This window comes from Hyperoodon ampullatus (assembly GCF_949752795.1).
Source record: "Hyperoodon ampullatus genome assembly, chromosome: 17".
Lineage (NCBI taxonomy): Eukaryota > Metazoa > Chordata > Mammalia > Artiodactyla > Ziphiidae > Hyperoodon > Hyperoodon ampullatus.
Genome location: NC_136930.1, coordinates 2,990,201 through 3,012,602, shown reverse-complemented (window position 1 = coordinate 3,012,602; position 22,402 = coordinate 2,990,201). Strand labels below are relative to the sequence as shown.

The following is a 22,402-nucleotide window of genomic DNA, read 5'->3' as shown; positions in this document are numbered from 1 at the left end:
TTTTCAGTCCCGGGTTAGGAAGTACCAAGAGTGTGGGCCCCGCAGAGCCCCCTCGGCTCTCCCTATGCTTGGGCGCGCGGGGGCCGAGCGGGACCCCGGCGTGCGAGAGAGCGCGCTGGGATCTTGTGAATGGAGCGGGCGGGGGGAGGCACCCGTGTGTGCGCGCGGGGTGCGCGGCGCGCCGGGGTGCTCGTACCCGGAGGGTCCGGCCGTGGACTCTCCGCCTCTGGAGGCCGGTCCCCACCATCTCCCTTTCCCCGGGGTGCTTCTCCAGCTCTATCCCCGCCCCACCCGGCTGCAGCCTCCGCCTCCGGAGGTACCAAACTGGAAAGGGGTTCCTCGCCCCCTCCCCGCCTGCCGGAGCCGAAGGTCCCACCTGGCTGGGTGGCGGGGGGGTAACTCCCGAGTCCGGGGAAGGGGGGACCCGGAGGGTGGCGGGAACCCCGCCGCCGCCGCCGACCAGCTCTGCGGGCACGGAGCCCTGGAGCCCCCGGTGTGGCCTCGGGAGACGCGGTCGGACCTCCGGGCCGTGCGCCCGAGCTCGGCGGGGTAAACTGAAGCTGGAAGCCGACCTGACACTAAAATAACATCACGTCATTTCCTCCCTGGCCTCCCGAGCGCGCCGTCGCCGGGGGCTGGGGAGTGGGAGCGCGAGGAGGGGGCGGAGGCTCGTCCGGGGGAGGCTTGGAGGACGGGCAGGAGAGCGACGCGTGAGTTAGGGAAGCGGCTCGGGGAGGGCGGGGGCTTCCCCCCCTTCCGTAGGCTCTGGGAGGAAGTGGCCCGAGAAGAGGGTCTCCTGGGGGGAGGGGTGTCCGGCGGCCGCCGGCGCCTTTTCCGCGAGCGTTCTCGGCCGGGTCTCGACCTTCCCACCCGCCCCCCTCCCCTTCGCCCCTTGCTGGCGGGCTCCCCTGCTCGCCCCACGTGGAGTGGGTCAGTCGGGGTTAGGGAGGAACCCGGGAAACTGGCGTCCCGCTGAGGCCGCGGATTGGGCGGCGGAGAGCACAGTACTCACGGGCCTGGGCGGGCTCTGTCCGGCGCCGGCGTCCTCTTCCCGGGGCAGGCGTCCCCCTGGGGGTCGGCCGGGCAGTGCCAGAGCTGCCCTGAGCAGGAGCGAGAGGCGGCCCGGCCGCTCCTCCTGGCCCGGCGCGAGCCCAGCGGCTGGCAGGGCGGGGAGCAGAAGAGAGAAGTCCGGGCGCCGCCGGGGAGCCCCAGGAAGGGGTCGCTGGAGGAGGTGAGCGAGGAAGCGCGCGAGGCCGGAGAGCGTGCCAGAGAGGAGGCCGATCAGCTTCGGGGCAGCGGGCGAGCCTCGGAGCTGTGCAGGGCCGGCGGCGGGCAGGGCGAGAGGAGAGAAACAAATCACACACCGTCACTGTCGGGTCCCGCTACAGACTGAAGAAAAGGTGCAGACTGCCAGTTCCTGCGGCGTTTCGAGGCATTGCTTTCGGGGTGCAGGAGAAGGTCGGTGAGAGCAAAAGGAAAGGCCTCTGCTTAGCAGGGGAGATCCCCTTCTCTCCTTCCCCGCCCCCTTCCCTGCTTCCCCGCCCTCCCATTCTCCCCCCACCCCTTTCAAACTCCTTGCTACTCAGAGTGTGGTCCCTGGGCCAGCAGCTTGGATAATAGCCAGGAGCTTGTTGGGAATGCAGAACCTCAGACCCTATCCTGACCTACCGCATGAGAATCGGAATGTTCACATTCCAGGGAATTCGTAGGCACCTTCACGGTGAGGTGCCGCGTACAGGAGCGTCCGTGTTCACCTTTCTTGGTTCCTTCGACTTCGGGTGAAGATCTCCCAGTTCACTCCTGCAGCTCTGGCTCTGGCTTCTCTTTTCCCCTGTCCTTTCCTACCTCCCAGAGTGCCCAGAGCTCTACCAGAAGTTGGTGGTATGAGGTTACTAGGTCCTTGTGATAGGTGTCCAGGGGAGGCTTGGATACAGGCAGAGCCTGAGGGGTCCTCAGGCTGGCGGCAAAGGGACTGGCCATGTGACTTTGGTTGTGCTGGGTGCTGGGTGCGGGGGTCAGGGGAGACCAGGACTTAAGAGCACAGTCTGCAGGCCTCCTTTCCACACTCGCTGTGGCCATCTTACTTCCCCGAACACAGGCCTTTCCACCCTCCACTTGTTGCTTGGGAGAGCTAAGCGGCCTAGGTTAAGATAAGAGTATTATTTTCTTGGAAGGCATAGGGAAACATTAATTTAGAAGTCAGAGGCCCAGGGGTCTAGACCCATCCTTGAAATGAACTCCATGGCAAACCTTGGGAGATTCTTTATTCTTTGAGTTGGTCTGATTCATTTACGAAGTAAAGGATTGAAATCAGTGGCTTATTAGTTTGTTTATTTATTTTATTTATTTATTTATTTATGGCTGCGTTGGGTCTTCGTTGCTGCGCCCGGGCTTTCCTAGTTGTGGCGAGCGGAGGCTACTCTTTGTTGCGGAGCGTGGGCTTCCCATTGCGGTGGCTTTTCTTGTTGCGGAGCACGGGCTCTAGGTGGCGGGGCTTCAGTAGTTGTGGCGCGCAGGCTCCGTAGTTGTGGCTTGCGGCCTCTAGAGTGCAGGCTCAGTAGTTGTGGCTCGCGGGCTCTAGATCGCAGGCTCGGTAGTTGTGGCGCACGGGCTTAGTTGCTCCGCGGCATGTGGGATCTTCCCAGACCAGGGCTCGAATCCGTGTCCCCTGCACTGGCAGGCAGATTCTTCACCCCTTCGCCACCAGGGAAGTCCCTCAGTGGCTTTTTAAGGTCACCCGCCTCGTTCAAGCTCTCGTTTTGGAGCTCTCAGGGCTTCTTGGTCCACTAATACTCAGTGAAGTTACAAACTGGAACCTAACTCAGCCAATCCAAACAGCCCCCTCAAGCAAAACAAAAAGGCAATTTAATCTGTTGGTGAAGAGCGAGAGAAGTGGTTGCCAAGAAAAATGAAGGTGGAGGCGGGAAGCCTCGAAGGCGAGGGACCGCGCGGCGAGGCGCGGGTCCCCTGGGCGCGGCTGCCGCTCTCCAGGGTCCTGACGGCGGGAGCGGCCTCGGGGGCTTGGCGCGGTGCCCCGCCCCCCCGCCCCCGCTCTGCCGTGGCCGGGCCCGGCCTGCTTTCTTCCGCCGGTGGATGTCTTGTGGGAAGCGGGTGTCGGAGGGAACGAGGAAACCTAGCAACCCATTCTCATGCATGAGGCCCTTCCTGGGCCGCCGCCGGCCGCGTCGGCTGATTCGTCGCTCCCTCGTTTGTATGCGCCCGGCGAGAGTGGAGCTCGCTTTGCATTTCCGAGTAGTTCACACTCTTTCTCTTCCCCTCATTACCTTTTCCTAGAGAACGGGGTCGTTCTCCCAGTATTTTCTTTCTCCTCGTGCACACGGGCCTCTCCCCTCCCCCGCTCTCTGGACAGGCGCCGCCTTTATTTCAGGGGTTGGAGCTGGGAGCCCGGGAGGCTCCTGGATAAGCGCCAGAAGCTCGCTCGAGGGGGAAATGAGCGATTCGGAAAACGCTCGGAGCGGGACTCGGCTCCCAGCGTCTGTCTCCTGGGGAGGGCCGCAGGCGCCGCGCCCCTGGCCGGGGTGGGTGGGAAGGGGGGCTCGGCCGCGGCGGCGCCCCTGGACGCGGGCGGGCCGCTGCTGACCCCGTGCGCACCTGCGGGGAGCGTGGGCCGTCGGCCGCGTCCGCTCCAGCGCGGTGCCCGTGGCCGCAGGCACCCCAGCGGACGCGGCCCCGGGTCGGAAGGACCGTATGCTAAGGATGCCCAGAGAGAAGCGCCGCGGTCCCCGGCGGCCCGGAGCTTGACGGCTCCGCCCGCGGCCTTCCCGACCGGCTTCAGGCACGCGTTGGAGCGAAGCGGAGAGCGCACGCCCGGCTGCCGGGGCCCGAAGGGCACGCCCCCGATCTTGCGTGGGTCCCGGCATTTGCGTCTCCAGCTCAGGTTTCCGAATGGTTTTCCGAGAACGTGTGAACCTGTAACCAGACTCTCCCCCTCCCGCCCCAGCCCCGCTTCCCGAGCCGCTGGACGCCCCTTGCTGGGCACGCTTCATTAGGCATTCCGCTGCGCTGCTGCGCTCCGAGACAGAGACGCTTGGGAGGGAAGCAGGGGAAATGTTTCGGCAGAAGGGAAGTCCCAGACTCAGCCCCAGAAACGCCAAGGCCGGCTCCTGTGCGTCTCCGGAGAACTTCACCTTTTCCTATCCCCTGGCGTGGTCTTTTCCCTCCGGATGAGCAGCCAGCTGTCCAGTTCTGTCTCCTGTCTTTGCGAGGGACGGAGGCTTCTCTGACTGGCGGGGCTGTCGGGTGCCGAAACGCGTCCACTTCCTTCGGTCGTTCTAGCAAGGTCAGAGCACGGAATGTCAATGTAGCCACAAAATTCGATCTGAGAACCGTTATCTGAGGAGAGGATTCAGCCGCCGGCGGTACTGATCACTCCAAAAAGCCCTGTCTTCCTTTCAGGCCAGATTCTAGATGACGGTCTGAAGGTTTCAAAAACGTAGTCGCCAAAGGGAATCATCTTGGCATCCGTATTCCTGAAAGCACTGCTCCTTAGGGATCCGGAAGACTTAGGGAGTACCTTATTCTGATCGTGTATCCACTCGCCTCATTGATCATGTTGGTTATTGAACCATGCAGAGGAGAAAATCACCACACCCCTAATCAATACCAACAAAGTCTCACCCCTTTAAAAGGCAAATTGAAAATTTTTCATTCACCCCTAAATAGTACTCTTTCATAAAGGAAACCTCCGTGGCAGAATTAACCCACTTTATTACCAAAACATTCTGAGAACTTAGAATTAAAATCACAGTCAGAATGGAAATTGAAATTAGATTTAATTTTATGAGATGACCTATTTTTTCCTGAACTTTATTTTAAAAAATTCTCTTTTGCTGTGGTTTAGCCCTACTATGCATTTTAATTTTCTATTGTTTGGAGAAGTCATTTTTCCACTTGGATCTAAGAATCTAATTCAGAGTGATTGAAAACTATAGAGGCAAATCTTTGCTTGTGCTGACTGTAAATCATGCAGATTGGAAAAGCAACAATAAATAAGACAAACAGACCATGGATACTAGAGTCACAGGTTAATATTAATTTGAGGCCAACTGAACAATTAATCAAACGTTTCTGTTAAGATTCACTTAGAATTTTAATGTTGCTAGTGAAAGTACAGCTGTTAAAAAGAGTACCTCTGGAAAAAAAAAAAGAGGGAACCTCTGCAGCTCTTAATTACTTCTGACTTCATTCTCTTAATAACCTTCTAAGGCTTATGGGGAGGTGTCATAGGAGATGTGGAATGATGGAACAAAGGTAACGAGGAAGGTGGGCCATGAACAGAAGTGGAGTGCACCAGAAATGAGGGCCACTTGGGTGACGTGTGTGTGCGCGGGGAAGGGAAACACTCCCAGGCTCTATCTCCTCTGGTTTCGCTGAGATGACGGGGACTTCTGCCACCCTGCTGGTATTCCAAACCAAGTGAGCAGCTTAGGACAGGAGGTGGGTCTCTATTTGAATGTATCCATGTATTTATTTGAATTCTATCCCAAACTGAACTCTGATTTTCCCCTCCAAACTTTCTCCTCCTGCAATCTTCACCGTCTCAGTAAATGGCGACTTGATTATTTTAATTCAGGTCAAAAACATTGGAGTATCCCTGACTCCTTTCTTTCCTTCATACTCTTCAGTCAAATCCAACTGCTTCTCATATTGTCTTTTTTTTAATCTACTTAAAAAATAAATTTATTTATTTCTCTTTGGCTGTGTTGGGTCTTCGTTGCTGCGCGCGGGCTTTCTCTAGTTGCGGCGAGCGGGGTCTACTCTTGGTTGCGGTGCATGGGCTTCTCATTGCGGTGGCTTCTCTTGTTGCGGAGCACAGGCTCTAGGCACACGGGCTTCAGTAGTTGTGGCACGCGGGCTCAGTAGTTGTGGTTTGCGGGCTCTAGAGCACAGGCTCAGCAGTTGTGGCACACAGGCTTAGTTGCTCTGCGGCATGTGGGATCTTCCCGGACCATGGCTTGAACCCCTGTCCCCTGCACTGGCAGGTGGATTCTTAACCACTATGCCACCAGGGAAGTCCTGCTTCTCATATTCTCTTAACACAGCTATCACTCTGTTATAGGCTGAATTGGGTCTCCCTCAAATTTGTATGTTGAAGTCCTAACCCCCAAGACCTGAGAATATCACCTTATTTGGAAATAGGGTTGCTGCAGATGTAATTAGTTAAGATGAGGTCTTGCTGGAGTAGCATGAGTCCCTAATCCAGTATGACTGGTGTCCTTATAAAAAGGGAAAGTTTGGACACAGACAGGTACCTAGGAAGAACGTCATGTGAAAGTGAAGGCAGAGATCAGGTGATGCATCTACAGGCAAAGGAATGCTAAAGATTGCCAGCAAACCACCAGGATCAAGGAAGAGGCACGGAACAGAGTTTCCCTTAGAAGAAATTTGGCCACAAGACTGAAACGTAGAAACCGTCCCTGAGTTTCCAGCCTGCTTGGACTGCCCTGTGGATTTCAGACCAAGACTGAAGCATTAACTCATACCTGAATTTCCAACCCTTAGCTGAATTTCCAATCCGTAGGGCTGGCTTGCCCTGCAGGTTTCAGACTTGCCAACCTCCACAATCGCGTGAATTCAATTCTTTAGAATCCCTCTCTCTCTCTCCTTCATCTATCTATCTATCTATCTATCTATCTATCTATCTATCTATCTATCACATGTATATCCTATTGGTTCTGATTCTCTGGAGAACCTTGACAAATACACCCTGCTACAGGTCTTATCATCTTTCACCTGGACTATTGGAATAGCCCCTAAGTGGTATTTTTACTTCCCTTTTGCCCCACTTTCCCTCATAGTCTAATCTCAGTACTGAAACCAGATATATCCTTTACAGTGTAGGTCAGTTTATGTCACCGTGTAACCCTAACCCTAACCCGAACTCCAAACTTTCTATTGGCCGCTTTTTTCAGAGTAAAATCCAAAGTCCTTGCACTCCCTCTCAAGGCCCAACATGAATGTTCCCACCCTACCTCTGGGGTATCCTCTTCCTGTACACCTGTCCCTGTAATACTGGTTTTCCATAGAACCTATTACCATCTGACATACTACATGTTCACTTCTTTATTAGTACCATGTAAGTAGTTAACTTTTTCCCTTTTGTTCTTGGCAATATCCATAGTGCCTAGAATAGTCCTTGGCCCTTAACGAAGTGCTTGATAAATATTTGTTGGACAAATGAATTAAAAAGCAAACAAATATTATGCAGCCATGAAAAGAAATGAAATTCTTTTTTAAATTTGATTTTTATTTTATTTATTTTTTTATACAGCAGGTTTCTTATTAGTTATCTGTTTTATACATATAAATGTATATATGTCAATCCCAATCTCCCAATTCATCCCAACCTCCCCACCCCTGCTTTCCCCCCTTGACATCCATATGTTTGTTCTCTGCATCTGTGTCTCTATTTCTTGCTTGCAAACCAGTTCATCTGTACCATTTTTCTAGATTCCACATATATGCGTTAATATACTATATTTGTTTTTATCTTTCTGACTTACTTCACTCTGTATGACAGTCTCTAGGTCCATCCACGTCTCTACAAATGACCTAATTTCGTTCCTTTTTATGGCTGAGTAATATTCCATTGTATGTATGTACCACATCTTCTTTATGCATTCCTCTGTCAGTGGGCCTTTAGGCTGCTTCCATGACCTGGCTATTGTAAATAGTGCTGCAATTAACATTGGGGTGCATGTGTCTTTTTGAATTATGGTTTTCTCAGGGTATATGCCCAGTAGTGGGATTGCTGGGTCATATGGTAGTTCTATTTTTAGTTTTTTAAGGAACCTCCATACTGTTCTCCATCAGTATGGCTGTATCAATTTACATTCCCACCAACAGTGCAAGATTGTTCCCTTTTCTCCACACCCACTCCAGCATTTGTTGCCTGTAGGTCACTTATGCATTCTTCTGCCTCAGTTATTCTGCTATTGATTCCTTCTAATGTATTTTTCATTTCAGTTATTGTATTGTTCATCTCTGTTTGTTTGTTCTTTAATTCTTCTAGGTGTTTATGCTTTAATTTTTTTAGGTCTTTGTTAAACATTTCTTGCATCTTCTCGATCTTTGCCTCAATTCTTTTTCCGAGGTCCTAGATCATCTTCACTATCATTTTTCTGAATTATTTTTCTGGAAGGTTGCCTATCTCCACTTCATTTAGCAGTTTTTCAGAGGTTTTATTTTGTTCCTTCATTTGGTGCATAGTCCTCTGCCTTTTCATCTTGTCTGTCTTTCTGTGAATGTGGTTTTTGTCCACAGGCTGCAGGATCGTAGTTCTTGCTTCTGCTGTCTGCCTTCTGGTGGATGAGCTTCTAAGAGGTTTATGCAAGCTTCCTGATGGGAGGGACTTATGGTGGGTAGAGCTGGGTGTTGCCCTGGTGGGCAGAGCTGAGTAAAACTTTAAACTGCTTGTCTGCTGATGGGTGGGGCTGTGTTCCCTCCCTGTTGGTTGTTTGGCCTGAGGGAACCCAGCACTGGCGCCTACAGGCTCTTTGGTGGTGCCAATGGTGGACTCTGGGAGGGCTCACCCCAAGGAGTACTTCCCAGAACTTCTGCTGCCAGTGTCCTTGTCCCCATGGTGAGACAAAGCCACCCTCCGCCTCTGCAGGATACCCTCCAGCACTAGCAGGTAGGTCTGGTTCAGTCTCCTATGGGGTCACTGCTCCTTCCCCGGGTCCCCATGTGCACACTACTTTGTGTGTGCCCTCCAAGAGTGGAGTGTCTGTTCCTCCCAGTCCTGTCGAAGTCCTGCAATCAAATCCCGCTAGCCTTCAAAGTCTGATTCTCCGGGAATTCCTGCTCCCGTTGCCGGACCCCCAGGTTGGGAAGCCTCACGTGGGGCTCAGAACCTTCACTCCAGTGGGTGGACTTCTGTGGTATAAGTGTTCTCTGGTTTGTGAGTCACCCACCCGGCGGTTATGGGGTTTGATTTTACTGTGATTGCGCCCCTCCTGCCGTCTCCTTGCGGCTTCTCCTTTGTCTTGGATGTGGGGCATCTCTTTTGAGGAGTTCCAGTGTCTTCCTGTTGATGATTGTCCAGCAGTTGGTTGTGATTCCGGTGCTCTTGCAAGAGGGAGTGAGCGCACGTCCTTCTACTCCGCCATCTTGAACCAATCTCCAGAAGTAGAATTCTGACACAGGTTACAACACGGATGAACCTTGAAAACCCTACGCTAAGTGAAAGAAGCTGAACACAAAAGGACAAATACTGAATGAGTCCACTGATAGGAGATACCAAAAATAGGCAGACGTACAGATAGAAAGTAGAAGAGAGGTTACTTGGGGCCAGGGGGAGAGGAGTTATTGTTTAGTGGGTCCAGAGTGTTTGGGTTGATGAAAACCTCTGGAAATAGATCGTAATAATGGTTCCACAACCTTGTGAATGTATTTAATGCTTCTGCACTATACGCTTTAAAATGGTTAAAATGGTAAATTTTACGTTATTTATATTTTAGCACAATTGAAAAAACACTCAAAACTTTTCAAGATGTGAGCGGAGAGGAGCCTGAGAAAGCCCACCAGGGGTGAGGGTGCGGGCGGCTGAGTTAATCAATCGCGGTTCTGCCGTAGAGTTGTCGCCCACCTCTTGGGGTTCTCTCATTTTGATTTCTGCTGCCAGATAGACATGGCCAACTCTCATTGTATTCCTAGCATTTAGTGAAGGCTAGGTTGTGATTTGGGAAAGTAGAAAAGGAATAGCAGACGCAGGGATTAGACCAAGAAGCGTCTTGTAAGCCACTCATTTATTCATTCTTTCAACAAACGTTAATTACCTGCTTATTATATTCTTAAGTTCCAGGCAATGTCTTAGAGGCTCTGGATTCAAGGTGAGTGGGGAAGAAAACGACCTTCTGTTGTATGTACTGAATGGGGGGTGTAAGAGTCTAGGTAGACTGAATGGGGCAAGCAAGTCATAGTAAGGATTTTGGATTTTATTTATTTTATTTTATTTTTTCTTTATTTTTTTTTTGGCCACGCCATGTGACATGCGGAATCTTAGTTCCCCAACCAGGGATTGAACCTGGGGTCAAACCCATGCCCCCTGCATTAGGAGTGCAGAGTCCTAACCACTAGACTGCCAGGGAAGTCCCTGGATTTTATTTTAAAAGCAAAGATAATCACTGAAAGGTTTTAAGCAAGAGAGTGACATCATGTGATTTATATATTTTAAAGACTCCTTTGACTGCTTTGCGTAAGAGTGAATTGGAAGAGGACCAGCATGGGAACAGTGAAACAGGAGGCTTTGCACTGGTGCAGGTGAGAGAGGATGACTTGGGTAGGTAATGGGAATAGAATAGAGAGAAGTGGACAGATACGAGAGACATTTTAGAGAGAATTAACGGGACGTCAGGTGGATTCAATGTACAGGCTGAGAAAAAGGGACTCAAGGAAAATTCCTAGGTTTTCTGCCTTGAGCAGTTGGGTGACTTGCTGAAATGAGGAAGGCGGGGTGGGAAATCAAGAATCCAGGTAAACACATGTTTTGGATGCCTATGAGTCACTCAAATGGAGACGTTCCCAAGGCTGTTGTGAAAAAGCCTGAAGCTCAGGGTAGAGGTGGGAATTTTGGAGACGTAAATTTAGGGATCATTAGCATAAAATGATATTGAAAGCTATTGGGATTGGGTAAGATCCCTAGAAAGAGATGAAAAGATAGAGCAAGATTGAGTCCACTTAAGGAGTTTGACATGTCCAGATGGAAGTGGGGAGCACGGACAGAGTTGAATCAGGGGGTTAACAGAGTCAGGTTTGTGTTTCAGGAAGATTTCTGACTTCTGGTGTCACTTAGAGGCAGGCATGACTGGAAAGAGGAGACCAGAGAGGAGGCTGCTGTGATCCATTTTTTGGGAGATGATAGTAAGTTTATCCAGGGAAGTGTTAAAAGGGATGGAGAGATAACTAAATAAACGGATCAAGAGATAATTCTGAATAGTGTGGACAAAACTTGAAGACTGATTAGGGGTATGAAATGAGGGTAAGATTAAGGTCAAGGGTTATGCCTCTAAATTTCTAGTGCAAAACCAGGCAGATCATGGTACCCTTTCACCATCATGAAAAAGTTTGGGGAACGGTGAAGACAGGTTGCTAATTTTGACGTGCCGAGACATTTCAAGCTAGATGGTGAGTAAACATCTGTACGTTCATGTGTGGACTGCAGGAGAGAGAGCTGAATCATCACCCGCAAGCTGTCTCACAGCTGTCAACACAGCCAAGATTAGCCAGGGAGAACAAGTTGAGTGAGAAAAAGGCCCGGGATGAAAGCCTAGGGAATTTCCAATATGTCAGAGCCAATAAAGGGAGAGGGATTTGCAAAAGAGGCTGAAAAAGAGCCGCCAGCGAAGCAGAAGGAAAGCGAGGTAAAAGGGACGTCGTGTGCCCTGTTCCAGACATTGGTCGTGTGACACGTCGTTTATTCCTTGTCACAGTCCGGCAAGCAGGTATGTCTCATCTCCGTGTAACAGAAGGCTGCACTGAGACTCAGAAAGGTGAAATGGCCTCGCCAAAGACTCTTATCTAGAAGACAACAGAACAAGTGTGAAGGAATTTAAGCAAACCCTGGGCTATCTGGTTTCCATCCTTTGGTCTTTAGTAAAAGGAATGACGTGTGTGTGTGTGTGTGTGTGTGTGTGTGTGTGTGTGTGTGTTTACATGTTTTTATATACATAAGACCATCTCTGCAGGATATGTAGAAGCTGGTAAGAGTGGTGAGCGTTTGCCTTTATGGGGAATGGAGGTTGCTGACTGGCCAGATGGAGACTTACTGTGTTGTATGCACTTCTGGGCTCTGTATTATTGTAACAGAGAGTGGGTAATAAAGAGTTTGACTTCGTTTTTAATGCCCAACTGCCGACAGCTTCCAGGTCCCACCACTGTCCCCGTTCTGTCCCACATCTGGGCGGCTGATACGGGACACCAGGTGCCCTCCCCCTTGGCTCCCGCGGGAAGGTCCAACCAGGTAAGCCCTGGCCCTTGCCAAGGAGAACCCTCGGCCCGGCCCGGCCATGGAAACCCCAAGCAGATCCCCTTTCTCTTCTGTCTCAAGCCGTTTCTGGACCTGCTTCCATCCTGCCCTCCTCAGAGGCTGCATCGTGTGAGTAATAAACCTTTCTATGCTCTCTGGTGTGTGTGTGACCTCACTGGTCTGGACACCAGAACCACATCTTGGGCAGGTGCCGGGCAGGGGGTCCATCCTGCCTTTGTGGGGTGACCACAGCAATCACATCTGTTCACAGCTGTGGGGTTGCACGATTCTCATTTCGAATACTTTAATTAAAAACGTAAATTAACGAAAACATTTTTAAATGGTAAGAATAAAAAAGATCCATGGGGCTTCCCTGGTGGCGCAGTGGTTGAGAGTCCACCTGCCGATGCAGGGAACACGGATTCGCGCCCCGGTCCGGGAGGATCCCACATGCCGCAGAGCGGCTGGGCCCGTGAGCCATGGCTGCTGGGCCTGCACGTCCAGAGCCTGTGCTCCGCAGCGGGAGAGGCCACAGCAGTGAGAGGCCCGCGTACCGCAAAAAAAAAAAAAAAAAATCCATGTACCAAAGTCCTAAGATTTCAAAATTTTCCTCCCCCATTTTTCGTATTTGTTAGTTCCTTTAAGAGGCTGAAAAAGAGAAGAAAGGAAAATAAAAGTAAACTAAGCTAAAGCCTGTGCTCTGTCTTCTGAAATATTCTGTATCTCCAGAGATCAGGAGGGGAATTCTTATTACATAAAATATCAGAAAATTAAAGAGAAAAATTCAAAACTCATATTTGAAGCTTTAGTGATGTTTTTCTGGGATCTCCAGCTCTATACGAATTACCTCTGTATAAACTAGTATAGTCTTTTAAAATCATGGATGATTACAATTCAAACACTTATATATATATATCTATATATATTTACCGAACAAGCTATTCCTAGGACATAGTAGGCAGTCCCCTAACGAGACCCCCACTATATTTTACAGACTTATGTTTCTCATACAACTCAGTGACCTGTCCCCCTGATATGTGGACAGTTGCAGAACACTCTCCTATATGTCACTTGACCAATCACTGCCCCCGCCCCTATCTCCCCACCCCCCTCCCCCGGCTGTGTCATGAGGAAACTGCAGACCCGTGAGGTTAGATGATGTTTGCTAGGACAAGTAAAAGGCAGAGCTGGGCCACCAGCCTGTAACTCCTGGCTGCGATGCTTTGTGACTCCACACCCAGGACATAGGGGCATTATTTACTGACGCCGATGGCAGCAATCAACGACAGTGGTACTGTTCACTCATATTCCCCACGTGCCTCTGGCAGTTTCCAGTTGTAATTAAGTACCTTTGACCACAATGATTCTCTTAGACCAAAATTCCCATTTACCTTGGTTCTCACACTCAGCGAGTAATGAGAATTCCAGGACTAGTTATGCTTCCAAACCTGCAGAGGAGATTGAATTGCTAAGTTCAACTCTACAGGTGCTAGGTCAGTTAACCACGTGCCTGTTAGTTCTCCATTTCCCTACTAAATTAATAGTCTGATTTACCTAAACTTAAGAAATAGTATTTTAGGCACTAATAGAGAAGCCCCTGACATTTTAGATAGTAAGGGATACACACCAAAGTGAAGGCGTTAGGAGAATCCGTCTCATAACATCAGACACCTTTGGTAAATTAAATCTGTGGAGTCCATAATATTGTTATTCTAAGCTGAAAGGCAGTACAGTTGAAACTCAGTGTAATGTCCAAAGTCTCTGTTTAATTATCTATTTTTTGCAAGAAAGCTTGCAATCTTAGTGCAGCAGAGCTTTCCAAAATGATTGACCGTCTTACTCTAACATAATTTTAAACCACGGATTTCTTTTTCACTGCAGTGAAAAAGTTTCTCTTAAGAAGATAAAGGAACAGATTATGATAGGATTCAGATTATGATGTTTCATCCCTAAGGCTATTCAAGGCTTGATGTCAGTAACTTTGAGAAATGAAAAACCCTTTTGTTAAAATCCTAAGAGCCCGTGGAGGCAAGTATAAGGTTGACAAGTGCAGGGACAGAGGCGTCCGCGATACTCAGTCTTCTCTTTCTTCAGTTGTGTACATGTATGTAAAAGCTGCTAGCACCGCTGTCGTTTGAATCCTAAGCACACGTACACCAGCCCCAAACCCAAACCTTGGCCCTGGCTTGAAGTGGAGACACAGAGCAGAATCAAACCTTGGCCCTGGCTTGAAGTGGAGACACAGAGCAGAATCCACAGAGAAAGCTCTAGAGTGCCCCAAGCATGCACTTCAGCGTCCCCGCTGGACTGGCTGGCTCCTTTATTAAATTGCAGCCGACTCCTCCACAGGTCCCGCCTTGGCGTCTACACCGCGCCTCTGTCTACTCTAATCCGTTCCCCACCCTGCAGAATGGGTGACCTTTCTAAGAGGCAGACGTGATCATGTTACTTCCCTCCCTCTAACCATTCTGTGGCCCCTCATGTCTCTACAGGACTTAATGTGGCATAAAAGACCTTTCGTGATTTGCTGATACTCCGTTCACTCACCCAACTTTCTCACTGTTCTTTTGTACTCCAGGCTCCAATCACATTAAGCATCCTTCGGTTCCTAAAATCCCCTTGTTCCTTTGCATTCCTGCTCTCTGTATAAACCGTTCCCTCTGCCGGCATCACGCCCCTTTCCCAGCCTGGGCCTCCTCTTCTCTTCCTGGGTGATCTCCCACTTAGCCTTCAAGGCTCAGCTTAGATGCCATTTCCCTGGGGATCTCTTCCTGGGTGATCTCCCACTTAGCCTTCAAGGCTCAGCTTAGATGCCGTTTCCCTGGGGATCTCACCAAGGCTGGGTCAGCTGCCCGTCTCCTTTCTCTGACCACAGCACTTCCTGCCCTCGGTGGTGACAGTGACAGTCCGTTTCCCTGTGTGGCTCCAAGCCCAGTGTGTGTCAGGACTGTGCCTTATTCAGACCCATGCCTGAAAAGCCTAAAGCAGTCCTGGGACATAATGTGTATTCAGTCAGTATTTGTTAAATGAATGAACTCAGAAGTGACGTGACCTGGATTTGATGATTGTGGAGGCTGTGTAAGGGGTACCTAGGGTTTTATCGTGCTGTTTTTCTCTGCTTTTCTGTATGTTTGACATTTTCCGTAATAAAAAATTTTTTTTAAAGTCATGGTTTATAACTTCTAGACGTTGGGTCTCATGTCTTGTTAAATTGCAAAAGACAAGAAACAGTGGGACAGAATCTGCCCCAATTCCTTACACATGCCTTGAGGGTATGAGTTGATTAAAATGGGTGTTCCCAGAAGGCCTGACGCCGAAGGGGACACCTGCACTCCATTTGTCCCCATCGTTGGGCCGGATCCACCAGTGTCACATTGGAGGAGCACAAAAATCAACAAACAGGATGGCGAGAACAAGGGGAGCCATTGTTCTGGCCAAAGCACACAGCCTGTGACAGGTCGGGAGGGCTGCGTGGGCTCTGTGGAGCCTCACCGAGCTGCCTGAGAACGTGTCAGAGGACCCTGATTTCTCCGAGCTGGACTTGGCTGAATTGGATGGCTTTGCCCGGCATTTTATGATTATTATTATTTTATTATTATTATTGTTTTAATTTTTGGCTGCGTTGAGTCTTCATTGCCTCGTGCGGGCTTTCTCTAGTTGCGGCGAGCGGGGGCTACTCTTCCTTGCGGTGCACGAGTGTCTCACTGCGGTGGCTTCTCTTGTTGCGGAGCACGGGCTCTAGGCGCGCGGGCTTCAGTAGTTGTGGCTCGTGGGCTTGCAGTTGTGGCTCGTGGGCTCTAGAGCGCAGGCTCAGTAGTTGTGGCTCGCGGGCTCTAGAGCGCAGGCTCAGTAGTTGTGGCGCACGGGCTCAGTAGTTGTGACTTGCAGGCTCTAGAGCACAGGCTCAGTAGTTGTGGTGCACGGGCTTAGTTGCTCCGCAGCATGTGGGATCTTCCCCGACCAGGGAACCCATGTCCCCTGCATTGGCAGGTGGATTCTTAACCACTGCACCACCAGGGAAGCCCTGCCCGGCATTTTAAAAGGAGTGTTTTCCTTGAGGAAGCTGGAGGCTGGCACCGACTTGAAATGACACATTTTGGGGCCATTCAGGATTCATAACTGTCATTAATTTCCTTTGGGACATGAGACATTTGGCTGAAGAAAGATTTTAACAGTGACCTCAGGTTAAAGAGGTCAAGAGAAAACTTTGTATCTCTGATTAGGGTTTCACCCACGTGGTGGGAAGGAAGCAGGGCAATAATGCATTTCTATCCACTAATCAATCAGCCAGTCAGTATTGACTGGGCTCTTACCACGTGCCCAGCAGGTGTGAGGCCCCACCAGTAGAGGGGAATAACTAGGTTAATAACTGTGCTGCGAGAAACGGGCTACAGGTCGAGCACGTGGGCCCTGGGGGTTCCCCAGGGAAGCCTGGGTCATTGGACGCACATTGTTTTTTAATATTCAAAGTATCTGATTAAAAAAACAACCAAATGAAGTTATATGTGACAGGTATAACTGTTGTGATTTCATAGATGATAAAACCAAGACTCAGAGAATTAAACCTAACTTGGACCTGAATTCAAAGACCCTGCTTGCCATTCCAAAGAGATTGCTTTGTGTCATCACACTGCCTGGTGGCGGTTTAGACCTGGGCAGGCCGGAAGGATGCGCGTAACTGAACTCCTGTAGTTGGGATAAAGGACATCTTTGAGTCATCAGACTTTGATTAGTTACAACCCAGCCTCAAGTTTTACTCGTTTGAAATCCTGCAGTGCTTGCATTTCCACCAGATGTCACCATTTACCGTCCCTCACTCCCTCCAGTCTTTTAAAAAACAAGGGAGCACTGTCTTGCTCTTGGGATCCTCAGCATGGTGCCTGCATCTGCGCCTGAGATGGAGGCTTGTGTGACAAGAAAGCTGCTGGGCACTGAATCTTGACTCAGCGAGGAGGAATTTGAAAATGTAGTCAGCCTTCCACTTCCCCGATTTCCTACACTCCAAAGGCATTCTTTTTTTTTTTTTTTTTCTCTCCCCCTTGTGATTTCATGGCTGTAAAAAACAGCCCATTTCTGATGGATGAGCCAAGCAGAGTTATCTGGCCTTTGGCCGAGACTGCGTCGGACAGAGGAGGTTCTGGGGTGAAGGGAGGACACCGGCCGCGGTAGAAGCCCGGCCAGATGGGGCTGGGGTGGGACCAGGCCACAGCATGGCTTCTGGGGAGGGACCAGAGGCCGCCAAACACCGGGTCAGAGTTTATTCGCCCCCATTACACTCTTGGAAGAGTTCATGCTCGGGGATCTAATACTAGCATTCCCTGCAGATTTTGTGAGCAGGAACGATACATTCGTTCATTCACATCTAGGCGCCAAATGAACGTGAGCTTCCCTTGTTTCCTAATGGGAGAAACCAGGCCAGAATGAGAGGCTGAGATGCCCAGGGTACGCCTGGGGATACTGGGGAAGGTGTGGGTGGACGCAGAGGGAGGAGAACTTCTCATCTCCCGGTTGGACCCAGGCTGATGGCTGTGGTGCCGGGGAGACCTTCTTTGCTTCCTTCCCTCATAACTTGCCTCTCTCAATGTTGTCAGAATATACATGGGGCGATGACGGGCCCCCAAAGCCTGGGCTCCCCCAGGGGCCAACAGATGACAGACATGCCTGGCTTTCTTCTCTGAGACAGAAACTCTGGGAAAGGGCAGCCCTACAGATTTTGCTGACACTAGTGAGTTCTTAAAAACAGTCACTTGGCAGCTGTTTTTAGGAAAAGACAAAAACAGAGAAGAGGCAGCGATAGGACCTGGCTCTTGTTTGCTGATCATACACTTATTTGTCAATCCAGCAAACTTGTTCTGCAGCAAAAGTGTCCATATAATTAAGTACATGTCCTCCTAGGATGGTGCTGACGGAACAACGCGCTCTCTTCCACTGAAAACCTCAAAAAATACATCCTTCAGAACATGTGACCTTCTGGGCAAAGGGTCGCAGATCAGAGTCTCAAATAAACAGGACTAAATCTAAGTTGCAGAAGCAGAGAGAGCAGATTTATTACAGAACTGGGAAATGTGGACGAAATGGGTAATATCACGTGCTTTTGATCATTTCTTTCTAGCCACGTTTTATTCATTCCATTTGGCCATATTTTGCTCAACGATTTTTTACATAACCTCAAGCAACCCCTCCTGATAACTTATAGGTAAAAATAGTCATGTCCCCATGTGTCTGAGTTATCAGGTGACCCACACTGGATCCATCTGGTCTGAGTCAAGAGAGCAGAGAGGGTCACACGAAAACTTCAGCGTCCACCCATGTCCCCTCGGGCAGGGGATGTATGGGGACTATACTGCAGCTGTGGAGGGCCTATCCACAGATCTTTGCTAAATAGGGATAAACAGGAGAAGGATGGATTTATCTCTGAGATGGGATCATGAAGCTCTTGAGCGATAGATGTCAAGATGCCCGAACTCAAACATCGAAATCGGGGCTCTCTCCTTTGAGTGCGTGGTTGCCTTCGGAGGTCCACACGCTGCTTCTAAGTTGCAAACTCAAAACTCGTGCTGGACAGCTATTTAAGCCTGTCTCACAGCCGACGGAATGGCCAGGGCTGTTGACCCAGGCGTAGGCACCAGACCCCCCTGGGTTGGACTCTCTCTCCTGGGCACTGGCAGGGAGGACGTGGAGAGGCAGCGACAGCCAAATTGGTCTGAGCCTTTTCCAGCACCTTCCACAGACCCCTGGGGTCAGGTTTCTGAGCTGCTAGGCTCCTGCCTCCCTGCTGTTTACTTTTCTCTTCTAGTCAGGTGCAGTTTGAACAGGAAGCTACAAAAATGTGTTGAGACTCTGCTTATGATATTTCATTCATCCTCAGTCTGTTTTTGAATAACAGTCCTTAGAATGGTCTCTCACTTGAAAATGAATCCTTATAATTTTTAGTGCTGAGAATGCAAAATCACATCAGCAAAATAGATTCTTATGGAAAAACATATTTGGTTACATCATTGACCTCAAATTAAATTGCTTACGTAGTCTGCAATTTGGGTTTTACTCTTGAATATTTGAATATATGCCCATTGTCACTGCATAGTTTAAACTATTATCTTTTAACATAGTTGCTTCATTTTAAAACTACTTATTTCAGTCATTTAAAACGCAGTAACTATAAAACCATTTTGCAGAGGTTTCTAAAATAAGCTCTCAAATGATACAAGCCTAATCTGAATTGCTTTATGCACGGAATGGAAATAAACGGTTAGTATTGAACCTATAACACAAGATTACTATCTAAGATTCCCAGTAAATTTCATCTACATCTTTACCCTGCAAGAAGGCAAAACTTTAAATATTCTAACATGTTTGCAGTGGTTTTATGGTTTGGTGAAGGCTGGCTTGATTTTGGCAGGAAAGCCAACAACATGATATTATGAGATCTTTATTGCACAATGGAAATAAGACTTAGATATATTTCTTCCTAACCATAAATTTAAAATCTGAGAGCGATAAAATTTATGAATAAAAGTCTAAACAGCACGCCGAGGCCAACAAGGATTTTTTACAGTATACTTTTTAGACTTCCAGGCAGGATCTTTTGCCATTTAAAATTTTTTCTGAAAGTTTAAGTTCAGTCTTGCTATCCAGTGAAAGCCTAACGCATATACTAGCTGCTCCCACTGTGGTATATAAATAGAATAAGGAAAGCTGTATTTATGTATTTATTTAATTTGTTATTTAATTTTAAAGGGTAAATTCTAAGCTCTAGTCTTTGTGATTTTTAACAAAAATATTTTTATTATGTTAATTTTCAAAATTAAAAAAAATAATAAACTGAGCAAACATACTAACAAACCCTCATATCCATCACCGTTTCAACAGTTATCAGCACATTGCCAGTTTTGCTTCGCCTCCTCTCTGCCCTGCCTTCCTCTCCTCCTGGATTATTTTAAAGCAAGTGGAAAGTCACAGTCATTTGCTCTGCAAACACTTCCGCGTGCCTCTTGGGACTTTTAAAAAGCATAACTTCAGTCCCATTTGAGCTGGACAGTCTTTAGACGGTCAAGGGGACATCACTGCCTTTCCCTTGGCCGGCATCTGGCTCCACCCCCTCAAAGGCGCCCCTCCCTCCGCTTTAGAGATGCTGTCCAGGCAGAATCCTTCCAGCTTTCTTCCACCAGACGCGAGGACTGAGGCCCGATGTCTCCTCCCTCCCTTGCTCTGCCAGTTAATCTGGCGAGGTCAACCTCTTCCCTCACTCTTTTCCGCTTTCTTTTTATGACACAACCAGACTTCTAAAGAATGGTCACACCTTACAGTCACTTTTACCTCTATTAGTTCCATCTGATTAACTGTTTCAATAGTTAACACCATTCCCTGTGAACCGTGACTCTCTCAGTCGTGGGTTCTCATTTTGCCCTATCTTTTGTGGCTCTGACAAGAATTTTCATGTGATTATACAGGAAGTGCAGTTGTGTCATGTGTCATCCACATCCTGGCATATCTTAAAATATCTTTCTCTTGTGCTAAGGCATGAATGACACCTGGCTATGAATAAGTCTTGAGACACAGTTTTTTTTTTTTTTGAAAGCTCTCTAGTTATAAGTCTATTGTTTTCAGTTATTTAGTGCTTCAGAGAACTATAAGGTAAAGTTTGTTTTTTTGTTTCCTTGTAGGTAATCTCATTTTCCCCCTTTTGGATATTTATAGAAATAGTGTCTTAATTTTTGAAATTTGAACATTCTATGAAGATATTACTAGATTTAGTTTTTATTGTCTGACGGAATACAATATGTATTCTCAAATTATTATATGAAATCTTTATTTATATCAGGAATATAAAATTGTGTTTTTTAAAAAAATTGATTATTGCTATTTCACTGCTCAGGTCCCCTTTTAATCTGTTCCTCTTATCTATCCCTAGGGTGAATTTCGAAGATCTGTCCTCCGTATCCCTTATTTCCTCTCCTCCTTCATAATTTTAATTTATCTTTCTTCTCTGTGTTCTGATAGACTTTTTCAAACATTTCTTTATTTTGATATTTCCTACTTTGATAATTTTAATTTTTGTGGTGTCCAATCTGCTATTAAAAGTCTCCCTCCTTTTCAAAATTGATAACAGAATGTCTTATCTCCATGCAAAGCTTCCTTTTCTACAGTTTTTGGTGATGTCTCACTCATTTCAGAAATGCAACATCTGCTTGAATATTATAATGAATATAACACGGGCACGAGTTATTAAGACGTGTCTTCTGTGTCCTATGTGAGTATGCCATGGTGGTTCAGTCAGTGTCAGCCGACAACAAAGCTACCAGTGGCAGCAGAAAGCACCTGGCTCCTTAGGCTGAACCTCCAGGCAGCGATGCTGGTTGGGCTGCAGAGAAGCCCTGTGTGGCTCTTGTCACACGCCCTGGAAATCAAGCCGTGTGTGAGAATCCGGAGACACCAAAGAATAAGTGGCTTCTTACCATGTGCCCTGAGCCTGGTGTGACTGGTAACATACACGAAGCACTTCAGAGCCGTCACTTTTAGAAATACTGCCATTCGTTTGTGTGTCCAGAAACTCTAGGTTTACAGTCTCAAGAACAAAAGCTAAGGGCTTCCCTGGTGGTGCAGTGGTTAAGAATCCGCCTGTCGATGCAGGGGACACGGGTTCGAGCCCTGGTCCAGGAAGATCCCACATGCCGCGGAGCAACTAAGCCCGTGCGCCACAACTACTGAGCCTGCGCTGTAGAGCCTGCAAGCCACAACTACTGAGTCCACGAGCCACAACTACTGAGCCCGTGCTCCACAACAGGAGAAGCCACCGCAATGAGAAGCCCACGCACCGCAACGAAGAGTAACCCCTGCTCGTTGCAACTGGAGAAAGCCCGCGCGCAGCAACGAAGACCCAACACAGCCAAAAATAAATATATTTATTTTAAAAAAAGAGAAAGAACAAAAGCTAAGTTTCAAACTCAAGCTAAGTTAGAAAACTACCTAATGCTATATATCCTCTAACCCATTCTCATTCAGAAAAACTTCAGATGAGCAAAGAAGCCCATAAAAATAGTCTACCTTTGCTCAACCAAATTATTTGGTGGCGCTGGTGGAGATGTTTGCCTCTAAAAATATAATCCAGTGGCAAAAACCCAATCTTTAATGTAAAACCCTGAAAGACAATTATTTAAATGTTAAAAAAGTTGGTAAACATGATCAAAACTTGTATTTAAAAGTTTTCATCTAAAACTTTGAAGAAGAGGACTGATGTGGATCTTTTTTGTATAGTTATTTTCAGAGTAGAAAAATCTTGTGGAGAATGAAGACGCTGACACTGGGGTTTTACACGATATGCCCACGGGCGGGAAGAATTACATTTTCCCAGAAGCCCCTGAGTCTGGAGCCCGGTGAGCCCTCCTTCCTTTGTTCACCTGGAAACACCTGCAGTAG

General features: G+C 48.3%; 1 protein-coding gene across 1 annotated transcript in view; it reads right to left on the bottom strand.

Moving 5' to 3' along the window:
* RGS20 (regulator of G protein signaling 20) overlaps positions 1-22,402 on the bottom strand; it is a gene marked incomplete at its 5' end in the record, with an annotated part of 72,008 nt that overhangs the window by 46,589 nt on the left and 3,017 nt on the right. Inside the window, one exon of the mRNA XM_079722796.1 lies at positions 1,013-1,312. Coding sequence (XP_079578922.1) covers positions 1,013-1,312 — 300 coding nt within the window. The remainder of the gene's footprint in view (positions 1-1,012; positions 1,313-22,402) is intronic.